The sequence below is a fragment of the Oryctolagus cuniculus genome, chromosome 17 (assembly GCF_051225735.1).
Source record: "Oryctolagus cuniculus isolate XC-2025 breed Fujian yellow rabbit chromosome 17, ASM5122573v1, whole genome shotgun sequence".
Lineage (NCBI taxonomy): Eukaryota > Metazoa > Chordata > Mammalia > Lagomorpha > Leporidae > Oryctolagus > Oryctolagus cuniculus.
Window position 1 is genome coordinate 15004829 of NC_142883.1, and position 13145 is coordinate 15017973.

The 13145-nt window shown below is 42.0% G+C and overlaps 1 protein-coding gene across 4 annotated transcripts in view; it reads right to left on the reverse strand.

The window, feature by feature from the left end:
- MAP3K3 (mitogen-activated protein kinase kinase kinase 3) overlaps positions 1-13145 on the reverse strand; it is a 79627-nt gene that overhangs the window by 62126 nt on the left and 4356 nt on the right. For 2 of the 4 annotated variants that reach the window (XM_008271691.5, XM_008271690.5), the window contains exons 2-3: positions 5930-6051; positions 4260-4352 (exon numbers count right to left, since the gene is read on the reverse strand). In XM_008271691.5, coding sequence (XP_008269913.2) covers positions 4260-4352; positions 5930-6051 — 215 coding nt within the window. The remainder of the gene's footprint in view (positions 1-4259; positions 4353-5929; positions 6052-13145) is intronic. The other 2 variants (XM_008271692.5, XM_008271693.5) reach the window with 1 other exon arrangement.

A 13145-nucleotide genomic window follows, 5' to 3' on the forward strand; every position in this document is an offset into this window, starting at 1 on the left:
TTCAGACTGGCACAGCTCCGGCCATTGCAGCCACATGGGGAGTGAACCATCAGATGGAAGACCTCTTTCTCTCTCTTCCTCTCCTCTGTGTAACTTTGATTTTCAAATAAATAAATAAATCTCTTTTTTTTTTAAAGTTCTAGCACAAAAGTCAGATCTAGACAGATTCAAGTTCTCTGTCTACCACAGTTAGTCTAGTGAGAGGACAAGTGAGAACCACAATCAGAAGAACTTAGCAGAGGCAACAGGAGTAACCAATGATAACACCAAACTTAAGTAGTAATGACTTTCTTAAAGTCCAGACTCTAAGGTTGAACGTGTAACCCAAGAAGACTCTCAGAATCCAGAGGGGTCAGCATTGCGACGTAGCAGGTAAAGCTGTCAGCTGTGACACCGGCATCCCAAGTCCCAGCTGCTCCATTTCCAATCCACCTCCCTGCTAAAGCACCTAGGAAAGCAGCAGATGATGGCCCAAGTGCCTGGGCCCCTGTTACCCATTTGGGAGACCCCAAAGAAGTTCCTGGCTGCTGGCTTCAGCCTGGCCTAGCACTGGCTGTGCAGCCATCTGGGGAGTCAACCAGTGGATGGAAGATCTCTCTGTCTCTCCCTCTCTCTTTGTAGCTCTTTTAAAATAAATAAATAAAATAAATCTAAAAATAAAATCCAGATGGGTTGGTACTGTGGTGTAGTGGGTAAAGCTGCTGCCTGCAGTGCCGGCACCCCATATGGGTGCTGGTTCGAGTCCTGGCTGCTCCACTTTCGATCCAGCTCTCTGCTATGGCCTGGGAAAGCAGTAGAAGATGGCCCAACTCCTTAGGCCTCTGCACCCACGTGGGAAGACCCGGAAGAAGCGCCTGGCTCCTGGCTTCAGACTGGCGCAGCTCTGGCCATTGTGGCCATCTGGGGAGCAACCCAGGGGATGGAAGACCTCTCTCTCTCTGCCTCTGCCTCTCCATAACTCTGATTTTCAAGTAAACAAATAAAATCTTAAAAAAAAAAAAAAAAACCAGAGAAATCAAACAATGTTTCTTAAAGAAAGGTTTGTAGACTAATCTGACCTGGTAAAAGCCTCAGCTATCCATCATCTCTCTTACCCTCTCTCTGAATCTGTATTGTTCCCTTTCCGTATATTTGCTATATACCATCGATGGTTTCCACATCTTTGGGAATGAAGTTCTTATTTTGCCAAAAATAGGAAATAAATTAAAGAAAAATAAAAGGGCAACAAAAATAAAAATTTTATTTGTGACCCAGGAAACTCATAAGAGAGCAGTAGAAGACATGATTATAAAGCAAGCTTACAAAATTTAATGCCAGGCTATGTAGTGCTTTATGTCTTATTTTCAAACTGGCCAGCCCATCTGGTCTACACGCTTCCAAGAGAAGGGAAGTCCTCAAGAGCCAGGTCTGCTTACTCAGTGATCCTGCTGAGGGAACAGCTCCTGGAATTCTCGTCCTCTGGAACTGATAGCCAAGGCCCTGCCCTGCTTGTGCCTGCCACAGGAAGGCAGAACTCCATTCTGAAGCACTCACTGGTGAACATCTGGAGAGTGAGATCCAGACCTTAGGCTCTGTTCCAGTATCTACCTATCATTTTGATAAGATTCAAAAGAAACAGGAATCCATGGAAATAAGAATGCTCTTTCTTCCACTATTGAGATTTTCAGAAACCAGGCTAGCTTTAGAAATTTGTAAAGGACCATCAGATAGACAATAATGACAACCCAATAATGGTGGAAAACCTTGAACCTTTTTAGTTATATGACACTATGCATAGTTCTGGTTAGAAACTGTCTGAGTTTCCCCAAAACTCATACTTACAGTGCCAGAACATAACAGAAGTGACACAGTCACTACATCTTTACATTTGCTTTACAAAACAATATAATACTTCACATTCTGTCAATGACCTTATAACAACCTTTGAGGTAGACACAGTTGGCATTATGTCTATTTCAGATGGAAAAATTGAGGTTCAGCAAGGATAGATGACTTACACATGGTAAAAATTATTGTGACTGGAATTCAGAAAACCTTGATTTGTTTCTTCGCTCTACTCAATATCTTTGTGTAAAAGCCCTGTAAAGCATAAAGTATCATATACATGCTCATAGTGGTTGATGCTTTAAACTGCTGTTGTGGGAAACACTCTATAAATAGTAAAATTCTGTGCTGATAAATGATTAACAACTCTGCCTCCCAGGACAGTGTTTTTTTCTCTACACTAAGCTGTCAGCCTCCATAGAGAACTAGTACCCATTGATAAAGCGCTGCAAGTTGATGACTACTAAAGGGATGTTGCACATCATGGCCTGCAAACCACACGCAGTCCCCAGCCACACTTGGAATGTGCCACACATTAAATGATTGGTCTGCTGTAGGCTCCCAGGGACCTAATGTATAAGAGAGAAGACAGAGAACACAGAATCTACTTCCTACCAAATACTTCATAACTGAGCCCCTCATTGCCTATGGAGTTTCTCAGAATGCCTATATGTTCTCAAATGCATTCTCTCTTTCAATTAGTTACCAAGTTATTGACTTAGAGGATTTCTAAAGTCCTGCCAAGCAGATACTGAGTTAGGTTTTCCAGTTTTTCCAGGCTGAGGCCTGGAAATTCATTCTGTCAGTGAACCTACAACTCCTCTGGCTTTCCTTGGTAGGCCAACCTTGAGCCCCACAAAATTGTGCCAATCTCAACTCAGCCCTGTAGCTAGCACTGCCACTCTCACACACAAGGGCTATTTGCCTCTGCCAACATCATTCTACCCTGGAATAAACAATCTTCCCTGCTAGCCAAAACACTTGGTTACTTTCAACTAGGACTCTGAAATTTGACTCTTTAGCCCAATTTGGCATCTCTTGCCATTTAAATTAGGTTTTACTCTTTCATTCCTCTCTCCTCCTAAATATGGACCTTCTGGCATAAGAATTGATAATGAAAACAGTTTCATTCTGTCCCAGACCTAAGCTAACAAAAACAAGAAAAATAATAAATGTGAATTCACTCTGTAAATAGAGAGGTCCTATTTTAGATTATTACCATTGCTAGGCTCACTCTAGCAATACTGAGCTCACCTTCACCCCTACCTGTTCTCCACACTCCAACCTGTTCCCCATCTTTCCTAGAAACACACTTGTTGAGACCTTCTCCCTCTTTCTGTGGTCAGGATTTTGCTAAAGATACCTCTTTTGATCTGAAACCAAATATCTGCTACACTTCCCAGGAAAGAACCTTCTATAAGCTTGACTTCAGAATCAGGAAAAACTATTTTGATGTTTTCACTGTCTATTTATTTATTTATACTAAATACTAGCATAAAATTTGGGGATTCAATTTTTAAACAGCCATGCTGGTTCCACAGTTTCAGATTCCCCCTAGAATAGAATCTGAGATAAGATTCCCATTGGTGGGCTTATCACAATACCTAGAAATTCATGACCTGTGTGAAAGGAATGAAAGGACCAATGAATCTCTACACCTCACCAAGCATATGCTTAATTTCTCAGCCAACAAATCAACAGTTCCTTACACAGTATATACATCTATGCTGTCCAACACAATAGCCACTGGCCACATGTAGTTATTCAAATTAATTAAATGAAATTTAAAATTCAGTTTCTTTGGCCGGCGCCGCGGCTCACTAGGCTAATCCTCCGCCTAGCGGCGCCGGCACACCAGGTTCTAGTCCCGGTCGGGGCGCTGGATTCTGTCCCGGTTGCCCCTCTTCCAGGCCAGCTCTCTGCTGTGGCCAGGGAGTGCAGTGGAGGATGGCCCAGGTGCTTGGGCCCTGCACCCCATGGGAGACCAGGAAAAGCACCTGGCTCCTGGCTCCTGCCATCGGATCAGCGCGGTGCACCGGCTGCGGCGGCCATTGGAGGGTGAACCAACGGAAAAGGAAGACCTTTCTCTCTGTCTCTCTCTCTCTCACTGTCCACTCTGCCTGTCAAAAAATTAAAAAAAATAAAAATAAAAAAATTAAAAAAATTCAGTTTCTTTGGCTAGTGGACACCACCTTGTACAACACAGATATAGGACATTTCTATTACATAGAAAATTTATTGGACAGCATGACAGAAGCTTCTTATAATTTTGCTGTGAGAAATATTGACTAGAGGCATAGAACACAGGTTGTAAGTACCAGTGCTCCCTACAAATCCATTTAAACAACTTGTCTAGGAAATCAACTCCACTCTTACAGCATGAGTAGCAGATTTAAAAGTACATTTTAGCTTTAACGGGTAATTTGAATCCTTACCAAAAATTTCTTTTTTTCACTGGCCCCTGCACATGAGCTTGTTGTTACTGTGGGGCTGTTCAGAAGGGCTGAGCTGCTGCTGTTGTGTTTTTTCTTTAAAAACAAAAAAACTGAGGTTAATAATTTGTATCCTCCAAGCAACAGAAACAGTTTGACATTAGTCAAGTAAATGTGGGTCCAAAGAGCCAGTCCCTTTTTGCTAAGATTATATGCTACTGGTCAATTCTTTTTGCAGTCTTCTGCTTTCGTTACTAGTGACCTCACTCCAGTAACACAGCAGCAGACAGAGTGAAAAATCGGGACTTCTCTTACAATAGCATTTAGGTTCTGCACAGAGGGATTTCTAAAATATAAACCCTCTTTTAAGAATTTTCAGGGACCACTCCAACCCTCTTTTCCTAGCCTAGTCCCTTTGGGCCTTCCCAACTCAAGAAAGCTTCCCCTTTTTACCCACCAACTAATGTCCATGGTAACAGTTCAGTTTGGAGAAAAAATCAGCTAACTGGAGCGGCATTAGCAAGCACACTCACATAGGAAGACAGGAAGGAAAGTGAGGTCATTAGGCTCAAGCTTGGGGGAGGGGACTCACTTCTGGTAAAATGTTCCTTCCAGAAGTGGCTTTTAATATAAATGAGTTACAGCACGGGAGAACCCACACAATCCAACAGAATAATGTATGAAACAGTACAAGAGTGGGTCCTCATCTGTTATTTCCTCAGTTCTATAAAGTAATCACGGTAACAAAAGCAGCTTTCTAAACTAATTCCATTAAAACATAAAACAAAAACTCATCCCTTTGTAGAGTTCCTAGTATTCCTAAAAGCAGGAAAAACCCTGTGAGGCTTTATCTAGCAGACCTAAGATAGAAAAATGTCTAAGGCCTTATACTTTCCCTAGGAATCAAGGGCACTTCTGAAGAATTGGTAGACACGGTGCAAATGAGGAGAAAGGTAAGCTGGTAGTAAAGATTACCACAAGGGAAAATGTCATGGACAAATTTTCATTAAATGTGCCTAATACAGCCATCTCACATAGCATTAGCATCTCACTAGGTATGGAAGCTCCCCTTTCTGCAGGTCAAATGACGTTAGAGGTTACAAGTTTAAATGTTAACAAAAAGGAAATGTTTTCCTAAAGAAACACACAGCTCTCAATAAATCAGGTACTCTCAACTACATGAGTCAATGAGTAGAAACAATTGTAAACAACAAAAACAAAATGACTCACTATTGCCTTTAGAACATATTATGCAATATTTTAATAAATAAATTTCCCTTCCTGATTATATTTTACATAAGCTAACACCAAAATTAATTTTTCCTGAGTATTTACTGTAAAGTAGCTAAAAATTATCTTAGGTTAAATATCACAAAGCTGAAAATTTGCTAAATAATCAATAAAGGAAAACAAATTATATGAACATTGCCCCCATAACAAGTGAAGGAATTTTTCTCTACAGGTGAAACACTATATACAAGATTTTGGGAATCCAGATCATGGACCACACGTGGTTAGTATATACAAGTATCTTTATCATGTAACAGACCCAGAAAGAAATGGGTCAACAGTATTCAAGCCTCTGGTATTAGTGTCCTTGGTTTCTCATATATTTCCCATTTCAAAACTCCTCCCCAACAAATATAGTTAAGCTCTACCAGAGCTACACACACCTGCCGATTTGGGTGACCCGTGTCCTTGTTCTTCATGGTCTCATATCCAGATACCCGGGGACGTCGGCTCATCTGGAGAGCCACCAGATCCTTCATGATTGAGTTCAATGCCTCTTGTTCATCTGCAATGTGAAAGAGAGCACATGGGATAAGACACAGAGCAGCAAAGCATTTTCACAGATTATATGACTGATACTCAGGGAGTTCTCTACCCAGGTAAAGTGACAGACTCTGTAATTACACCACATGCAGACCATGCCTCCCAAAAGTAGTTAATTGAGATCAGACTATGGCGACTTGAATTTTAATGAATTTTTAATAGCCCTTCACTCAGATTTCTGACAGCAATATTCATGAGTTCACTGCAAGTAAGGTAGGCACTCAAATAGAGCAGTTTGTCTAGTGACAGAGAAACTCAACCAGGAAAATAGATGAAAAGTTGGAGTGAAGAACAACACAGCATAGTGAAGTATTGACTGAAAAAATGAATTCATAGAAAGCTGACTAGGGGTCAGAGTCAGTCCAAGACTTACCCCTAAAACATATGTAGGAGAGGACCAAAAACCTCGGGTAGCTGCTTTGACAGAAGTTGTTTTACAAGCCTAGCCTTGGAATGCCTCCCCACATCAGTTCCTTTACAAGTTTATAGGCCTGCTTCCCATAGGGAAGTTGAAAGGCAGTTCTAGTGTTTTTCTTTACTAACTCACCAAGTAATGCACTGCCTCTATTTTACTGGCATTATTTTTAATCCCTTTTTCTTGAAATAGCATTGGAGTACTAGAGTTCTCATGCACTGAAAACAACTGGCCAAAACCCAAAAGCCAAAGTAGCCCAATTCCATGCTTTTTTGGGGGTATGGGGAAATGGGGTGACTCAGAAAACTTAATTTATAGACCTCCAAGTCTAACAAAATTAAAAGCTCTGCACAATGTTTTTTTTTAAAGATTTATTTATTTATTTGGAAGTCGGAGTTACACAGAGAGAGAGGAGAGGCAGAGAAAGAGGGAGAGAGAAAGAGAGAGGACTTCCATCTGCTGGTTCACTCCACAATTGGTTGCAACAGCCAGCACTGTGCCGATCCAAAAGCCAGGAGCTTCTTCCTGGTCTCCCACATGGGTGCAGGGGCCCAAGATGGTTAAGCGGCTCCCAAGGTAGGCCTTGCAGAGAGGGGCAGTGAGGTGAACTACGGGGCAATGGGCATACCACTTCTCAGATCATCCAACCTCTGCACCAACCAGCAGAGCAGAGGACAGAGGTGGATGGCAGGCAACACGGCCTGACCCAGGGACCCCACTACCTGACAATCCCAATTCCATGTTTTGCAAATTTTTCTAGGTCCTTCAAGAGATCTTTGCCCACTCAAATAGCATTTGGAAGTTGAAAACACATAAAACTGTTGATCTGGAAGGAACATGAGGGATGAGCTGTTAAAGTTATTTTTGTGACAAGTGAATCACTTGGAGATTTGGGGCACAACTTAAAAGAAGCAAATACTAAAGACTCACCCACAGAGGGAACCTATCTTTTGTCCTTTATTGTTGTCCCTTGATAATATTCAAATACCCAATGGAAAGGAAAGCTGCCTAGCGGCGCTGGCACACTGGATTCTAGTCGGTCCGGGCGCTGGATTCTGTCCTGGTTGCCCCTCTTCCAGGCCAGCTCTCTGCTGTGGCCCGGGAGTGCAGTGGAGGATGGCCCAAGTGCTTGGGCCCTGCACCCCATGGGAGACCAGGAAAAGCACCTGGCTCCTGGCTTCGGATCAGCACGGTGTGCCGGCTGCAGCGCGCCGGCCGCGGCGGCCATTGGAGGGTGAACCAACGGCGAAAGGAAGACCTTTCTCTCTGTCCACTCTGCTTGTAAAAAAAAAAAAGGAAGGAAAGCAAAGCATGGAATATAGGAAGTATAATCAGTCGAGTCACTTTCCCCATACTATTTGCCCCTCCCCTCTTCCTAGGTGCCCTACATGCCCTCTGAGTAGGTGCAGTAAAGGAAGAGAAAAAAGTGCTTATAAGGAGGTTTTTGTCTGTTCATAGATTTAAAATTTGCAGGGAAAACACAAGAGTAGATTGCTGTATGATTCTACTTCAGAACACAAAAGTGTGCATGAGCATGACACAGCTGCAATGCCCAAAGCACACAGTAAAGGGGGTATGAACAAGAAGGAAGTAGGCTTCTACAGAAAAGGGGCTTGTCAAAATCAAAACACATAAACCCCATGAACTATTTTATATTTTATAGCAAATTCTATATAAGTTCCTTAAAGAAAGGGAACTTGCTTGACATCTTGTTTTTTAACTTCACAACCAAGATTTTAAAATTAGAGCATAAACCTCAGCTAGGAAGATTGGTTTATATATAATATGTATAGGCTTATATATTAGTAAATATATAAGCAGTAACAATAAATTGGGAATAATATAAGGAGGATTATTACTAGGTAGGTGTTTTCTGAGGAGCACCCAACAATATTCTAAAGAGCAGAGGTATACAGAATCTTTATATCAATATTAACCACCCTGAGAATTCAAAATTTCAGTTGTCTAAACTCAGATATTGAACCGAGATAGATATGAATACACACACACACATACACACACACTTTTCAAATAAAATCCATGAGTGTGATTAGAGAAATCATTTATAATTCTGTGTAAGATGATGCTATTATAAGAGCTGGTTTATCAGTTTGACAAATTCTGTCTCCAGGAAGCTACCCAATTCCTGGTTTACTTAATGGATAAACTTGTTTGGTAGTTCCAGCACTGAAAACATACTAGAGGAATGGCTTGGTACTATCACCTGAAATCTGGGATAACTGACACAAGTGAAGCAGGGTTTTAGAGTTTGATTTTGTGTTAAAGTAGAACACATTACTAAAGAGAAACAAACTGATGGCATGGATAAAGATAGAAAGTAAACCAAGTTTCTCTTTTAGGCATTTCTTCCTAGATTGAGATTTTTAACTGAATTATCAGTACCCCTTCAGTGTGGCATTCCTAAAAAACAAAAACAAACAAACAAAAACTCCAAATACAACTCTTAAAGACAAATAACAACTTCTTAGAGTATAGCAATCAGGAACACAAACTTTGGAGTCATTAAGGAGGCCTTGAGCAAATCCCTTGTTCTCCTTAAACTTCAATTTCCTTATCTGTAAAATGGAGATAACAAATATATTATTTCACATTATGAGTTAAAGAGAAAACTTACAAATTATTTTTCATGGGGGCCAGTGTTGTGGCGTAGCGGGTAAAGCTGCTGCCATTACATATGGTAGCCAGTTTGTGTCCTGCTGTTATACTTCTGTTCCAGCTCCTTGCTAATGACCTAGGAAAAGCAGTGGAAGATGGACCAGGTGTTTGGGCCCCTGCCAACGTGGGAGACCCAGATGAAACTCCAGGCTCTGGCCTGGCCAGGTCTGGTCATTGCAGACATTTGGGGAGTAACCAAGCAGATGGGAAGATCTCTCCGTCTCTCCCTCTCTCTCTGTAACTCTGACTTTCAAATAAAATAAATCTTTTAAAAAAATTATTTTTCATGGTACTTAACAGTAACACTAAAAAAAAAAAAAAATGCCAGCCGCATTATTATCATCATTGGGAAAAAGTCAATGGAAAAAGTCAGAAGGGCACTTAATCTACCCTAGTACTTAATTTTATTCCTGAATTTTTATTAATCATTAACAACCATCATTTACTGAATACTTATCATGTATTATACATAAAAAGATTTAGGGGCCGGTGCTGTGGCGTAGCAGGTAAAGCCACTGCCTGCAGTGCCAGCATCCCCTATGTATGGGTGCTGGTTCAAGTCCCAGTTGATCCACATCTGATCCAGCTCTCTGCTATGCCTGGAAAAGCAGTAGAAGATGGCCCAAGTTCTTGGGCCCCTGCACCCATGTGGGAGACCCAGAAGAAGCTCCTGGCTCCTGACTTCCCATCAGCCCACCCAGCTCCGGCCATTGTATCATCCAGGGAATGAACCAGCAGATGTAAGATATCTCTCTCTCTGCCTCTGCCTCTCCGTAACTGCCTTTCAAATAAATAAATAAATCTTAAAAAAAAAAAAAGTTTTAAAAGTTACTTCAAGGTGTTTTAAGCTCTGGAGCAAAAGGATAAACAACATAATAAACATGAGTTTACACACAAAAACAGATTGGAAAATATATCAAAGCAAATAAACATAAAAGCTTAAAAATATTTTTTAAAGATTTATTTATTTTACTTGTAGGGTAGAGCTACAGAGGGACAGACAGTCAAAAAGAGAAAGAGATTTTCTATCTGTTGGTTCACTCCCCAAATGGCCACAACAGCTGGAGCTGGGCCAGTTCAAAGCCAGGAGCCATAAGTTTCATCTGGGTCTCCCACATGGGTGCAGAAGCACAAGCACTTGGGCCATCCTCTGCTGCTTTCCCAGGCACATTAGCAGGGAGCTGGATCGGATATGAAGCAGCTGGGACTCAAACCAGCGCCCATTTGGGATTTTGGTAACACAGGCTTTACCCATGCCACAGTGCTAGCCACATAAAAATATTTTTAATTAATTTATTTGAAATGCCAAGCCATTCAGAGAAATCTTCCATCCACTGGTTCACTCCCCAAATGGCCACAACAGACAGGATATGGGCCAGGTCAAAGTCAGGAGCCAGGAACTCCATCCTGGCGTCCCACATGAGTGGCAGGGGCCCTAGTACTTGGATCATCTTGTACTGCCTTCCCAGGCACAACAACAGGAGGTTGAATCAGAAGTGGAACATCCACAGGGCTAGCTCTGTGGTACAGGTTAAACCCTGGCCTGCAGTGCTGGCATCCCATATGGGTGCCAGTTTGAGTCCTGGCTGCTCTGCTTCTGATCCTGCTCTCTGCTATGGCCTGGGAAAGCAGCAGAAGATGGCCCAAGTGCTTGGACCCCTGCACCCACGTAGGAGACCTGGAATAAGCTCCTGGCTCCTGACTTTGGATCAGCCCAGTTCTGGCCTTGTGGCCATTTGGAAAGTGAACCAGTATATGGAAGACCTCTCTCTCTCTGTGTCTCTGTCTCTACCTCTCTCTGTAATTCTTTCAAATAAATAATTTTTTTAAAAAAAGTGGAGCAACCAGGACTCTAACAGCACTCTGATATAGGATGCCAGCATCCTAAGCAGTAGCTTAACCCACTGCAACACAACTCTGGCCCCAAAAATATGGTTTTCAAAAAGTGAGTAGCAAGAGGTTGTATGAGTGACTTATAAACAGAATAAAGATTCTTTCAGAAAAGCAAGCTGTTATGGCTATGCTGGAAAACTTACATAAATGAACTGAAGAGAAAAAAGGACAACATTAAGCAAGTATGGGATAGAAAGGAATAGAGGGTCAGGGACTGATCCCCAGTGAGTGAGTGGGAAGAAAGGAAGCTGGAAAAGAAGGCTTAAAGAGGCCTAGAAAAAACAGGGTGACATTACAGAAGCCAAGACCAAAGGATAGGCACAGGCATAGGCCAGGCAGGCCCAAGAGAGTAGCAGAGGCAGGCCGGTGCCGCAGCTCACTAGGCTAATCCTCCACCTTGCGGCACTGGCACACCGGGTTCTAGTCCCGGTCACGGCGCCGGATTCTGTCCCGGTTGCCCCTCTTCCAGGCCAGCTCTCTGCTGTGGCCAGGGAGTGCAGTGGAGGATGGCCCAAGTGCTTGGGCCCTGCACCCCATGGGAGACCAGGAGAAGCACCTGGCTCCTGCCATCGGATCAGCGTGGTGCATGGCAGCCATTGGAGGGTGAACCAACGGCAAAGGAAGACCTTTCTCTCTGTCTCTCTCTCTCACTGTCCACTCTGCCTATCAAAAAAAAAAAAAAAAAAAAAAAGTAGCAGAGGCAGAAACAAATTTTAAAGAGAACCAAGAAGCTGGAAACCAATAGAAAATTGGAAGCAGTCAAAACCAACAATTTCTTGAATATTACACATGAACAAGTTGAGGCAGGGGTAACTGCTAGTATGTTATAATTTTGAAAGGATTACCTAACTATGGGGGTGGTCTGACACTTAAAATTTACCAGGAAGAAGCACAAAGAGGAAGAAGTTAATTCTAGAGGTTAAGAAATTAAGAATTGGGACCAGCACTGTGATGCAGCGGGTTAAGTCACAGCTTGCAATGCTGGTATTCCATGTCAGAGTGCTAGTTTGAGTCCTGGCTGTTCCACTTCTGATCCAGCTTCCTACTAATGTGCCTGGGAAGTTAGTACAAGATGGCCTAAGTACTTGGGCTTTTGCCACCCACACAGGAAACCCAGATGGAGTTCCTGGCTCCTGGCTTCAGCCTGGCCAATCCCTGGCTGTTGCAGCCATTTGAGGAGTGAAACAGTAGATGGAAGAGCTCTGTCTCTCCCTCTGTTAGTCTTTCAAATAAATAAATAAATCTATCTTAAAAAGAATAATCTAGGAATAGTAGGAGTATTCCTAGAAACCAGAAAAGAAGGGCCTGTGAAACAAGGAGTCTGGTTTAGAAAGTGGAAGCTCTTAAGCACTTGTTGTAAGCAGACAGGTACCTGTAATTGGCCAGTGGTACGTACTTTTTCTTCTCATTTATGTGGAACCTATGGTATGGAAGCTGCCAGGTAACACATTCCTCTCTTCAGTTCCAGCAGGAAGTCACCCTTGCAGAGTCTATTTAACAGCAAGGTCTTAAGGCACTTCCCATTTATGAGTTCCCTTGACTAAAAACCCAGAAAAGCTGCCAGAAGATCAGGTCCTCTAATAAACACAGTCATTTTGCAAGATGTCTGTTTACTATGCCACACACTCTCTTCTTTATATATACTAATCCCCAAAGTAATATTTTAATCTTGTTTTCATTTAACTAATGATGTTATTTCTTCACCTTGCCAAGGCTCTACCCAGCTCTGCCAGATATCTGATGATACTGCTCACACAGGAGAGCCTTGCTTCAGACTATCCCTTTGTCAGATTTTACCTTCTTTACATGACTTTTCATATATTTTCACTACCTCTACCCTGTCCATATCCTAGCAAACACCCTTTTACAATAAGTATATGTAATAAAGCCTGGTTGTCAATTCACAAGAAACTTTTCTCCTTCAAGAACACAGTTGAACTTTTTCTACATCTCAAACTAAAATTCTAGTGTTTATTTTTCTGTTTCTAGCTTATATAAGTATTCAGTGTTAATTGGTGGCTCTAAATTCAAAAATATGTATTACAAAGTATTCCACTGCTTCCTCATGAAAA